This window comes from Malus sylvestris, chromosome 11 (assembly GCF_916048215.2).
Source record: "Malus sylvestris chromosome 11, drMalSylv7.2, whole genome shotgun sequence".
Taxonomy (NCBI): Eukaryota; Viridiplantae; Streptophyta; class Magnoliopsida; order Rosales; family Rosaceae; genus Malus; species Malus sylvestris.
This window is the reverse complement of record NC_062270.1, coordinates 5,005,034-5,017,734: the sequence shown is the minus strand read 5'-3', so window position 1 is coordinate 5,017,734 and position 12,701 is coordinate 5,005,034. Positions and strand designations below refer to the sequence as shown.

General features: G+C 37.9%; 3 protein-coding genes across 5 annotated transcripts; 2 read left to right on the top strand and 1 right to left on the bottom strand.

Annotated features, from left to right (window-relative positions):
- Positions 1-663: 663 nt before the first annotated feature.
- On the top strand, positions 664-4,597 carry LOC126588201 (RNA-directed DNA methylation 4-like). Of its 3 annotated transcripts, none has more exons than XM_050253276.1 (10): positions 664-867; positions 1,019-1,099; positions 1,555-1,643; positions 1,924-1,998; positions 2,113-2,154; positions 3,120-3,256; positions 3,348-3,466; positions 3,707-3,794; positions 3,873-3,943; positions 4,023-4,597. In XM_050253276.1, exons 1-10 carry the CDS (start codon positions 759-761, stop codon positions 4,271-4,273), a joined length of 1,062 nt encoding a protein of 353 aa, XP_050109233.1. In that variant the 5' UTR covers positions 664-758; the 3' UTR covers positions 4,274-4,597. The 3 variants fall into 3 exon arrangements, with proteins under 3 accessions (XP_050109233.1, XP_050109231.1, XP_050109232.1); XM_050253274.1 differs by having other exon boundaries at positions 2,110-2,154; XM_050253275.1 differs by having other exon boundaries at positions 665-867; positions 1,558-1,643; positions 2,110-2,154.
- Positions 4,598-5,294: 697 nt separating this feature from the next.
- On the top strand, positions 5,295-7,645 carry LOC126590920 (protein LURP-one-related 7). Its single transcript, XM_050256441.1, has 3 exons — positions 5,295-5,722; positions 5,832-6,044; positions 7,096-7,645. Exons 1-3 carry the CDS (start codon positions 5,489-5,491, stop codon positions 7,216-7,218), a joined length of 570 nt encoding a protein of 189 aa, XP_050112398.1. The 5' UTR covers positions 5,295-5,488; the 3' UTR covers positions 7,219-7,645.
- Positions 7,646-7,927: 282 nt separating this feature from the next.
- LOC126590919 (uncharacterized) lies at positions 7,928-11,202 on the bottom strand. The gene is made up of 7 exons (XM_050256440.1): positions 10,801-11,202; positions 10,530-10,696; positions 9,913-10,124; positions 9,359-9,616; positions 9,167-9,253; positions 8,714-8,886; positions 7,928-8,387 (listed from the first exon to the last, which is right to left on the bottom strand). Exons 1-7 carry the CDS (start codon positions 11,139-11,141, stop codon positions 8,267-8,269), a joined length of 1,359 nt encoding a protein of 452 aa, XP_050112397.1. The 5' UTR covers positions 11,142-11,202; the 3' UTR covers positions 7,928-8,266.
- Positions 11,203-12,701: the final 1,499 nt, after the last annotated feature.

Sequence of the window (12,701 nt, the reverse complement as noted above, 5' to 3'; positions counted from 1 at the left end):
AGCCATTGGGCTTCCAAATAGGTATAATATTATTCTACACTTTCCTATCTTCATTTTGATATATTGTGGGTCAAATTTAGTTAAGAAACGATTAAGTTACGAAGCTTTGAAAAATTGCCCAAAGTTTCGACCAAGAGCTCCGGGACACTTAACAGAGTTTTTAACGGAATGATCAAAATGATGGATAGTGGATAATCTCAAGGACCACTTTTATCGATTTGAAATGTTAGGGACTAAAGTGATGAGTTATGCAAATCTCAAATACCATTTTGGCTATTTAGCCAAAGAAAAAAAAATACACATCGTTTAAATCTTGTATTTCTAGAGTCCAATTATTAACTTGATAAATGTGGCTAACAATTGAATTAAAAACAAAAAAACAATCTCATTTTCTCAACCAAGTTTTGAGTTCGAATTTTATGGACGAAAATAATTTAGTAATAAATAAATAAATTGATAATTGTGCACCATATTCTTGCTAGTCTTCTCTATGGTAATCAAAAGTTTTTTTAGAGAAATTCCTCCAAAAAAAATCTAAAGAAACTTGAACTAGTCCGGCCCAACTTGTTACCAGGCCTACGCACACAACAACCCGACTCATTTAAGATCCGACCCGACCGTTTCCTTCGTTTCCAAATTCTTAATTGCAGAAATGCCCGCAATACAAAAGCTTGTACAAAATTCCCAGTACGCGCCTCGTCCCTCTACTCCGTCATCTCCAACTCCCGCCGAAACCCTAATTCTAATCGCCGCTCCAGATGGCGGTGGTCGCCGAGAGCTCTTCGGCTTCGCCTAACCCGCCGGAAGACAAGCCGGTGATCGTTAGGGTTAAACGCAAGGCATTGCAGTCCTCACTCGACGCTTTCTGTGAGTGTCGCTTAGTTTGTATCCATTTTTCTCTTTTTATCTTGTTTGGTTGCCGGGAAACTGTAGGAAAGTGGAAAATAAACTTGCTTGAACTTGCAAACTGTGAAAAAATTGGAATTTGTGACGAATTTCGGAACATTGTGCAATGTAGGGCTGGAAATCAATGAGAGGCCGGTGAAGCGTCCGTTGGTGGATTTTGAGAAGCTTTCGATGTTGGATTCAGCTGGAAAGGGTAACGAATGGTGCTCGTATTTGTCAAGCATTGTTGTTTTATATATGTGCGCGTGTGTGAACTGTAATTACTGAAATTACTAATATTTGGACTAACACAAAGTTATCCAACTGTTTTTGTTCACTTTGATGTAATCGTTTTGTTAAAAAATTGTATACTAAATAGTTGCGATTTTCGTTATACCCAACAAAGAAATTCCTTTATGAGTTGTTGGATATGTTGTTAATGGAGTTATTGATTAAAAAGTTACTGAGTATGCTGAATATGATCAAAGTTTTTATTTTTTATTGTTCTGTTGATTAGCAATTGACAAGGTTACGTTTTTTTTCTTTCAGTTTTTGGTTGTCTCTGTTGAATTAGAATAGGGTTTTGTGATTTTGCAGATTTCATTAGAAGATGGAAATTTTTAAAACTCTTACAAAACGTGGTGCTAATTTCTTATATTTTTAATGCAGCAGAACTGAAAACCAAGAAGGTTTTGGTACAGCATGTAGAGACAGTAAGCAGCTTTGACACCAGTGTTGATGTTGTGAAATCATTTCTGGTGAGCAGGGCTGCGCATCTCTTAATTTTGTTCAATAACTATTCTTGTTTTGTAAACTATTTACATAAGCATGTGTTCAGGAATGCCATGTAGCTCAGCTTATTGTTTTAAGGCTTTGTGACCCCTCCACCCCTTCCCCTGTCCCCCGTCCTCTCCACAATCTCCTTTCTCTCTCTATCTCACTCAGCAAGTTCATTATTCCCATTGCAAGATTCTGTGTGTGATTCCCATGTCATCTACTACTAAGAGGTTGGTGAAAATGTCTCACTGTTTCTTTTAGGACCCTAATACTGGTGACATGCGTGATCGTAAAACAAAGATTGGAGAACGTAAATACGCTTTGAGAAAGGAGAATGTAAGCTATCTGTCTCCTCCTCTTGGTCTTACGCACTTTATTACATTTTTACTTTCTAATGTACTGTCCCTAAGGTTACTTGAACTTATTCTTTCATTCCCATTGTAATAGCAGAAACAAGATCTGATTTTGTCTAAAGCCAGACAGAGGAAGGAGGTACGTGATATAGTATAAGTTAATTGTATTGTTAGTCCATCAAGTACAGGATTTGTTATCCCTTGTGCTTCCATTAATATGATTTGTTCTTTCATGTCTTAGAGAGATAACGACGCACTAAATTTTCATACAATGAGCTTATTTATTCAGTTGCCCCATTCATACTTTTTTGTTTTGTTTATTGTCCATTGTTCTCATTTCAATCTTTATCTTGTGATAATAACCATTGTAAGACAATGAGTTCTAATGTGCTTCAAATTAGGATCATGCAACTTTAAACTTTGCTAGTTTCTGTGAAATTTTTTATCATTTGTATAGGCCACAATCTTGGATTTTTTATTTTTTTTTAGATTAAAAATTGTGTTTGTGAAAGATTATTTATGATAGATTGAAAATAAGAACTAATAACCACATATGGCTTATTGATGCCATTTTATTTTGGTCCAAGTTTTAATTAATAGATAATCACGTTATACCAGATTGGTACACATGTAATCCCAAAATAAGTTTTTCAGAGTGGACAAATTTTTTCCTTCATTTCTTTTTGTTTGGGTTTTTTGTTGTTTAAAGTAGCTATATGCTTGATGATGATGATATAAAAATGATCAAACTGAGTATTCTAATAAGGAGGGGGAAGTGGGTGGAATCTGGGATAGAGTCAGATTCTTGCTTCTCTCCAGACTTCGCTGTCAAAATATTTCAAGAACATTCCTTTAGTGTGTTTTTACTTGATTGGTGACGGCTTTCTAGGATGCTGTTCTGTCTGTTGGTTTGGGTTTATTCATTGAGTTTTTGTGTTTCTATATTTTAGGTGTTTTATGAACTACTTGTCTGTCCATGCTTCTTGTATTCTTTGTGTGTTTCATTAATAAATCTGGTGTTTTTTTTATGAAAAGTTGTGTACTTGGAAATTTGTTCTGCAATATTTTCCTGGCCACTATCTCATTTTGAGTCCTTTCTAATAGGTTGTTGCAAAAAATGCACGTTTTGAACAAATATGGAGGAGCAGAAGAGGAAACAAAGAAACATCACATGAGAATTTACATGAAATGTGTCATTTCTATGATATTATACGTGTTGATGTTGCAGAAAAACCTAAGGAGTAAGTTATCTTTAGTCATGGAATTCTCTTGCCCTTGTACTTTAGTCTAGTTGAAAATGACACCCCCTATGATTGTAAATTTGTAATACAGTGAGATATCTTTGGAGGACCAGAAGCTTTTGAACAGTTACTTGCCTCTGCTGAGAGAGTTCATCCCAATTGCTGCTTCTGAGATCGAATCAGATTTATACGCTAACAGTTCCAAACAAGGTTGGTTTTACATTTAAATGGATTGCATCGTGTCAGTAGGTGCTGCCACCCATTTAATAGTGACATTAATTGGACCCAAGGTAGGAGAATCGGATACTTCATAGCATTTTGTCCTTGGTCCACTGTCCGCAGTCTGCACTTGTAATTGCTTCTTGTAGAGTTGAATATTGATTTCGGCCTTCATATTAATACTCATTATTTTCTTGTTACGGTTTGATGATTTCTTTTATGTGTTTGTAGATTCGGAAGATGAGTATGTGTATGACTTGTATGCTGTGAAGGAGGAAAGTGATATGGCTATTGAAGAAACTTCAAACCCATTCCCCTTGTAAGTATCATGTGTACCATACTTGTTAAGCTTCCGCCTTAATCTCTTGCTAAACTGATCATAATAACTTCGGTACAGGGTCCAAGTTGATGACGAGGATTTCTATGATGGGCCTGATGAATCTGAATATGAATCTGATGATTCAAATGGTAATCTTAAACAATCTTTCATTTATCCATTTTCTAGAAGTTCTCCTTATTCTTGCTCTAACTGATTGGTGATTTTCAGCTGAAAACAACCCGCTAAATGATTATCCGGATGAGATATCTGAAGAGGAAGAAGAGGAATCAGCGAAGGAAAACTCCGATGATGAATCAGAAGAAAATGAAAGTTCCAGCGACAAATCATCAGAACCTGAGGATTTAGATGAAAATGACTTTTTTGAAGATTATATATACGATGAAAACAACGACGGCCATGACTCTGATTACCATGTTGATCCAAGTGATGAAGGTGAAGACCGGAATACGGTCTTATAGGTAATTTCTCCTGGACAAGTAAACCAATGTCGGAAGTTAATGATGGATTAGTGGTTAGATGTGTGAATATGAAGCCCTTTTTGTACAGCCTTGTAGCGATGGATCTATTAGTATGGCCATTGAAATCTTTCTTCTGTTATGCTATTGCAAGTCCATCGTTTCATTGTTTTGTCCAGTGAGTGGATGTGAGATTTATGGACCAAATTATGGACGAGAGATTTTACAGTGTTACTATGTACTCGAGTTATGCATCTGTGAACACGTGGGTTGAAAATCTAAAAATGCTTTGGTTAAGATGAAATGAAGTTTAATTTTATCAAGAAATTTGCATGATTACTTAGTCGCGATTGAAGATAAAATGAAGGAATCGGGTAAGATGCGACTACAAAACGGAAGCTCTTGGCAAAAGAAGTAGAGGAAGACTCAGGTAGACTTTGAAAGCGACTATAAGAAAGAATATGAAGTACTTAGAACTAACGGAATATTTAGGACAAAATCTAACACTATGACGTTTTAGGATTTATCAGCTGTTGACACATGATGACTTGAGGCTTGGTTGTTGTATATTTTTTACATGCATCAAGTCCACCATTGTAAATATCATTTGATTAATTGAAACTTACCTACGACGGGATGTGAAAAAAACCTAACCACCCTCCTAGAAAAACTATCTAGCACGGGATGTTAGGGTGATAAGAGTGGAGTCCTGTTACGTGGAGAAATTCTCAAGTACAACTATTGCACCCGTCACTCATCCACCCATAAAACAAACCAACAGGGTTGTCTTCGGATCTTTGGCGAGGATCATGGGGATTTATGAATCGTGTTTGTTCATTGTATATCGTGTGATCAGTTTTTGTCAAGTACTGATTATGTTTAATATTAAATAAAAATACTTAAAATAATTTATAACCGCACGATATACGATTATATGATTGACGGATCCTCGAAATCGAGAATCCGGATTAAAAAACAAACAGAAAAGTCTTTATCTTCAACGGATACTTACGCGAGGGGCCGTACTCAAGAATTTTTCCGTTTCGGAAGTCGTTCCTAAAGCCTGTTCATCACCAGCTTTCTGCTTTTGGTCTTTAAAAAAGTTGAAAAAGCCGGCTGAAGAACCAGTTTCTCTTCACACCAAATAAATCAACCCAACCCAGTTTCCAGAATTCCCAAAACTCAATTGAATTCAAATGAATCCCTTGCTTCTGTAAAATGGCTGACATCGTTCCAGCTTCAGCCCCTGTTCATCCCACGAGCTCACAAATCCCGGTCGATCTCTTTGTCTCCAAGAAACATCCCGGCCTTCCACGTGGCGAATTGGGTTTCCTCGATTCCTCCGGCGACACCGTTTACAAAGTCACCCATCAATCTCCCAAGACTTCTTCTCACAAGCGCGTGCTGCTTGACGCCGCCGGAAATCCTCTGTTTTCTTTGCGCCGTAAAGATGTATGTCACCTCTCTGGCCCCTGTTTGTTTCCCTAGAAAATAATTTTTCTGGAAAAACTTCTTTTTGATTTTCTCTTTTGGGTTCTGGTTCGTTTTCTGGGATTTGTAGCATGGAAGCTGGGAAGGATACAAAGGGGGAGATAGTGAGGAGAAAGACTTGAAATTTAGAGTGAAGAGGACGAAAAATAAGCTTACCAGAACTGAGTTGGAAGTGTTTCTTGTTGGTGAGAACTCAGCAGATTCAGCCTGTGATTTCAAAGTGAAGGGCTTTCCTTTCCAGAAATCTTGCACCATCTACAGAGGCAATGAGATAGTTGCTCAGGTATGATTTGCTTTTATGTTGTGTGGATTTTGAATTCATTGCTAGTGTTGAAATTTGTGTGTTTAGAATGGCCAAAAGTGCTTATCGGTAACCAAAATTGCTTCCTGTAAAAGCGCTTTCGAGCGAAATGGTTTCCTGTGAAGCATTTTCAAAAGGGCCATAGCAAACCAGGGATTGTTTTATTTGACAAAGTTCAGTTTAGTTAAGCAGTTGTATGAGTTGCTTGCATATGATTATTGGGTGGAGGGAATTTGATTGCAAAACTTGGTAAACCTTCTACTTCTGTGATTCTAAGTCCTAACCAAAAATAGGTTTTTGAAGACTGTTGCCTTAAAGTTTATTGAGAAATATACACAAATGGAACTAGTTACAAACTTTTAAGCGAAAATGGAACCCGGGAGGGGGCACTCAACTGCAGTTATATACAGTTTATTGGCTTATTGTGGAATGAAATTTCAATCTCGGGATGGTTATATACAAGCCTTTCACATGTACTTTACCTCCAGTTCTATCTGTGTGTTATTGGAATTTGTAACCGGTTCCATTTGTATGTTTCTAAATTTTAGTAGCACAGCTATTGGCTGTATAGAAAGAGTGTTGTTGTCTATATATCGGTGTGGTAGCGTCGTGATATAGAAATGGGGAAGTTGAGTAATGGGATCATTGCTACGGTTTAGTACTTGGGAAGTTGATTTATCAATGCAGTCTATCCTCGGATCTGCATCTTTCTTTTGAATTTAAATCCTTTTGCATAGCATGGTTATATGAACAAGTTCTGAGATCTCAGCAACAAATGTGTGGTTCTGCGTATGAAGATTTTAGCAACGTCTTTTGTTACTTGACCATCATACAAGAGCGTTGTTGTAAGTTGTTCATAAAGGTCGTGTGTAATTATCTGATTCGCAAATAGCATTTACAACGATTTTATCGTTTTTGAACTTTGCAATTTTGCGACCTAGTAGTGCAATAATTGAATCTTAGAAGTTTGTTTAAGGTGCTGTTTCTTGGTTATGAGATATAGTCTGAATTCTTTCGCGCTGTCTTGTTGCAGACGAGTCTTATGTACAAATTGCACCAGCTTATGCCAAAGAGAGGAAAATTTCGACTAACTATATTTCCTGGACCCGTGGATCATGCTTTGATAGCGGCCTTGATTGTAATATTTCTCGATTGATCACAGATTATAGAAGAACTGGCATCTAACATTTTCAAAATTATCAACGCAAGAGTGCTACAACACAACCTATCAGGGGCAGAACCAACGAGATGCGAAGACATGAAGTAGTTAAAGCCCCCGATACTTATAAACAGACTGGTTGGTCGGTAGGTTATGAGCTCTGCAACCATTTTTCCCATTCACGAGTTGGATTATATTTCTTTGTCAGCTGTTAGGCGCAATATGGTGTACTTCAGCATCACTTGGTAAAGATCAATGATCAAGTAAGTAGTTTAGGTTTTCGCTTTTCATTCAAAGAAATTGTGGTCTTCGTTTGCGAAGGGTTGAAACTGGCTCGGATTTTCCAGTTACTTGTCTGGGTTATGAACTTACATGTTTCAAGTTGAGCAGCGTAGCAGCTACAACCACAAGCGAATTTGAACCACATTATTGCTAGTCTATTGTGAGGCTAAACCCAACTCCTCTTTGTTAGTGTAGATAATATCGTTTGTTCAAAGAAAGATAAAATTACGAATTGTGACCCGAATCTTGCTTCACCTAAGATGTAAGAGCAGTGTATAAAGGTTGGTATGTTCAAAGTAATTAATGAGTTACTTTGGATGCTGGCCCTAACTATTTCCAAACTCGCAATTTTCCCAGTTGAAATTGCCAATATTGCTCAAAAGAGGTACTTTTATGTCCAGTGGGAGCAAACACACTCGTCCTCTGATTGTGAACCGATCAATTTATTAAGACGAGTAGGAATGTCTTATGTCTACACACCGAGAAACGTTACTAGTTTCTCAAATACATATGAAATTGTGAACTGATCTACATATGATACAACGTCTTCAGACACTTCTCCGGTCGCGCGAGAAGTTCAATGATCACGAGTGCAAACCTCGATCGAAAACACATTATGATTGAATAAGATCAAAGTCAAAGGGGCCGTGAGGCGAAAAAAGCAGCTCTGCCAGTTTGTGTCTTCTGTTACTACTGTGATACAAAAATCATATTCGCTTGTCACCTTTCCGAAAGGAACAACCATTTCCCTGCTTCAAAGGAACTAACTATCTGCCCGCATCAAAGGAAGTAGCCATCTCATTTCTGCTCCATTTCCGTTCGACAAGTAGTATACTTTCTTCCAGTTTTCCTCTGTGAATGCTTCACGGCGAATAAGCCGCTGTCTGCCATAGAAAACAGCAGGGAAGGCTGAGAATGTGAAAAGTTTGCAGGCCAAAGACATCACAAAAGCTTTAGACATGAAGGATGCCCCTGACGAGTTTAAGCATCTAAAAAACACTGACCCAAAGACTCTAATGCATTACCATTATGGGGCACCAAACCGTGTCTTACACCATTAAAAAAATTTGTATTTCACTAATTTCGACCGACATTTGCATGACCCGAGGTAAAACAAATTAAACCGGAGTATATAAGCAGTCTAACATACAATCATGCAATAGATATGCGATCAGCAAGAGTATCGCATGGCAAGCATTAACTAGCATACCTAAGGTAGTAATGGCAAACAGCGGCTGCTTCATCTAAAGTGTAGCGGGATAGGTTGACACGAGCATCTACGGGTACATCTGGCAAGTCTTGACGAAGCTTTCCTACTGCCGTTGAATGTGAAAACGCGCCAACCATCATGTCATCATTTCGCATAGATCTAAAAGCCTTCACCTGGAAGAATTTTACCACGTATGTGCACATCAGTTTCCGATATACAACATATTGCAGACAAACCACAACTTACTACCACCTTGTACACCCAAACTTGATTGCATAAGTGAAATAATCAAATAAGAACCACACTGAAGGACAACAAGATTATTTGAAGCGGTAATACAAAACCTAGAAACAAATAGATGAAAGGATATTCTGATGGTCCATACAGATTAAGATTACAATTTACAAGTACACACCAGCACATTATTATTTCAACCAAACATAGGGGACCTACCGTAGCGAGTTCTTTAGCATGTATTGGTCGAGTAGAACGAACAGTTACTGGCTCTTCATACTCACTGAACGTAAACCAGTTATTATACTGCAGACAATGAGCACAAAAATATAGCAAAAGTTTACAACACAGCTCCGGAAACAAAATTCATCCAATAAATTAAATTATCAATTATCTAGTGATTGGTCGCACCTGATCAATTGCAATAAGCACGGGGATATTTTTCACAACAGATAATTCCTTCCTCAAACGAACCACTACTCCAACAGCTGCATGAGTGTGCCTGATTCCTGAATTAACTAGGTCATATAGAGTTGAACCTTCGGGCATTGCCATGGAATCAGTTCCATCTCTCATCCATCCAACACCAGCACCCTCTCCCAAAGGAATAGGATCGAGTATTTGGCACGACAATTGTTTTAAATGGGATTCGTTAAACTTCAGGAAATCCTGGAATAAAATGACACATTAGATGAACATAAAGCCATGGAGATGATCAAAAGCTGAAATTCAAGAACTGCATAATGAACAGAGAACCATCATTTACGTCACATTAATTCAAAATTTCAAACATAAACCATGATAATCATTTCTTTTAGGAATGATCACTGAGACAGATAAGGTTTATGCACTATTTTCAATTGTCAAAGATTAATCCCTTCATAGGTAAACCTACATAGATTACTGATCCTGTTTAAGTTAATAGCATATTATAATAAAGAAAATAAAAAGCTCCACAATCTTACCCTCAGAATATTTTCAGCCTGAACAGGTGTGTCCCAAAGACCTGTTTGTGGGTTTTTATAGAAAAAGCCTCCATGAGTCCATTCCCTGCCTCTCGGGACGTATAAAACCAACCAGCCTTCCTCACGAGCCCATTGAACTAACATTGCAAGAGTAATACTCTTTCCACAGCTTACGGGACCGTCCAAGACAATCTGCCTTTGAGCTTTTGTACCTGAAAAGGCACACATGGATAAGGCCATCTTACATGTGACCCATCGTTCGACATGTACACGAAACTAAACATGCATTACAGCATCGATTATCTACAAAGGGATATATAAGAATCTATAAAAAGCATAACGAGGCCTCATAAGATTAAGAAATCAAAAGAATTTATACAATTTTTTAGCTTCCTAGTCTTCAACTCCAGTGATTAACAATTTTCTAGCATAATGACCCCTCGGAAATCTATGGTTATCGAAACCGGAACTTTAAAGTCGAGTTAGATCATACTGTGCTACAACCAACGATGATCATTTTCAACCGTGCCGAATGACAACATTCGTCCCAAACTTTACCAGCTCTAAACAAGCAAAGGATCAATCAAATGAAAACCAATGGAACACAAAGCACACACCTTTGCTGCTAGCCGAGTCCAATGGCGGGTCCACAATCCTTCGAAAATTGTCACGAAGATCGAGAAAGTTCTGGCGGACGAGCACCGCGCTCTGCATTGCATCCTCGAACTCCTTCACCATCCCCAATGGCAACCCCTCGGGCAAAACATTGTTCAATTCCTCCATCCTTCAAATCAAAGAAAACAATCACATCCCAACAAATACATACAAACACAGATACAGAGCTACATCGATTTCGTTACGGATTTCGATCGGGGTTTAGGGTTTTACTTGAGCTTGAAGTAGGAGCAGGTGTCCTTGCGGCTGAGCTGAGAGAGTGTCGGAGTGGAAGTGAATAGAGGACGGCCGTTGGGTCCCACATCAAGCGACGGGTCCCTCTCGTCCGCTTGGAGCTGGCGTGCGCGGGAATTTTGACCGGAGAGAGCCGCGTCGGCCTCCGATACGTCGTCGCCGGCGGTAGCTGAGGGGTCGTTTTTGGATTTGCCCGTCTTCTTCGCCTTCTTGGCTATGGTATCCTTGGACGTCGAGTAGCTCATTGTCGCCATCAGCCTCCAAGGGTCGGGTCTTGGGCCGCCCGAACCGGCTGCCCGTCGGAGAATGGTCCGAAACATTTCGCTGTTCTCAAAGGTTTTGCGAGGTTTATGGGAGGAGGAGACGGCGGAACTTTGTAGCTACTGAGAAATTGGCTCAACCAGGTGGTGGGTAAAATTGTAATTTTATTGATAATTGGGCCTAAATCTGTTTGGTTTCAAAAATGGGCCTGATCGTCGGATTGTGGGCCCAATTGTTTGATTCTGCTGGGTTTCATTTCTCCCGAATCTGTGGGTTTGGGAGTATAAAACCCACCAAAGCAGAAGTAAAATGCCTAAGCCATGGTGGTGAAAGATAATCTTGAACACAAAATGCAGTGGATAGAAGTGAAAGGCTCTAATTAACAAGACAATCCACCATTGCTAACACTTTAGTACGGGAGAAACTTTCTTGCACACGGTGCACAGTCCTGACGACATCACTCATACAATAACGCTTTCCGCATGTTCAAAAAGTGAACTAAATGGTTCAACAAACACTTGTTACGTAGTGAATTGGTGACAAACGAGAATTTCTCATTTAACAGAGATAACTTTGTTATTGTATGGTGTTCAATATGTGTAAGAGAATGTGTCAACAAGTACGCCAGTTTTTCATTTTTCAATAGCATTATTTCCATGCACGATGAAAATAGATAATAAAAAAAGTAAAGAGACTTCGAGTGATTGATAATTAGGTATAGTAAGATTAATGATAATAGTGGTGTTTGTGGTATGGACAATAATAGAGTTAATGGGATCAGAGTTAGAGATTGTGCAATCCAACTCAGAAATCAAGATGATCAGTGTTAAAAATAATATGCTAAATATATTTTAATCTCCACAATGCTTGGTTCATAGTGTAAAAAAGGAGATTTGTGGAACACGTATACGATCGTTCACATTTTGGGTCACCCTACATGCGTATAACTTTGAGTCTTTGATAAGTTACATTCTGGGTAACCCTACTATAAGGGAATGAAGGATTTGGCTAGATTACATATTTAGGTTAGTTACTTTAGGTATCAAACTCAATGCAAATATGTTACGTTATCGACATTTATGTGAGTTGAATATGAGACATCTCACAAGAAGAATACCACAAGATGGTAGTACTAGTTGATCACTGTAATCCTAATAAAAAAATATTTTGTGCTCAATTGTTTTTTATTATCTTTAATCCTAATTATTTATAGGGGTACATTTCAGGTAAAAATTATTTTTGATTATAGAATTAAGTTAATTGACTTTTTTCAGTTTAGGGATAGATAAATGAAGAGTTAAATTTTGATAAGTAATTCTTTTATCTTAATTGAAGAGAAATATTTTTACTGGCCTATTCTTGAGAATAAAGTGACTATTGACCTATGATCAAATATATATATATATATTTTTCTAAACCAAGTTTCCTATTATTTTATATTTTAAATCAAATGGTTTGTGAACTAAAACATAATTTGGATTCATAACATGCCCTCTTTAGCATTCATGGATAATAATATTTGAATTTGTAATCACAAAAAAAAAAAGCAAAAAAAAAAAAGAAAATAGTCTTTGAATTTTTGCTTAATTGGTCCCTCAATTTGTCATAGTGTGGATAAA

Excerpts from the sequence above, each read along its gene's own strand:
- LOC126590919 (XM_050256440.1), bottom strand. The coding sequence starts at position 11,141 with ATGTTTCGGACCATTCTCCGACGGGCAGCCGGTTCGGGCGGCCCAAGA. Across the intron at positions 9,617-9,912 it reads AGGCTGAAAATATTCTGAGG|GATTTCCTGAAGTTTAACGA; the intron begins GTAAGATTGTGG and ends ATTTTATTCCAG. Across the intron at positions 8,887-9,166 it reads ATGCTAAAGAACTCGCTACG|GTGAAGGCTTTTAGATCTAT; the intron begins GTAGGTCCCCTA and ends AAATTCTTCCAG.
- LOC126590920 (XM_050256441.1), top strand. The coding sequence starts at position 5,489 with ATGGCTGACATCGTTCCAGCTTCAGCCCCTGTTCATCCCACGAGCTCA. Across the intron at positions 5,723-5,831 it reads TTTCTTTGCGCCGTAAAGAT|CATGGAAGCTGGGAAGGATA; the intron begins GTATGTCACCTC and ends TGGGATTTGTAG. Across the intron at positions 6,045-7,095 it reads GCAATGAGATAGTTGCTCAG|ACGAGTCTTATGTACAAATT; the intron begins GTATGATTTGCT and ends GTCTTGTTGCAG.
- LOC126588201 (XM_050253274.1), top strand. The coding sequence starts at position 759 with ATGGCGGTGGTCGCCGAGAGCTCTTCGGCTTCGCCTAACCCGCCGGAA. Across the intron at positions 3,795-3,872 it reads ACTTCAAACCCATTCCCCTT|GGTCCAAGTTGATGACGAGG; the intron begins GTAAGTATCATG and ends ACTTCGGTACAG. Across the intron at positions 3,944-4,022 it reads TGAATCTGATGATTCAAATG|CTGAAAACAACCCGCTAAAT; the intron begins GTAATCTTAAAC and ends GGTGATTTTCAG.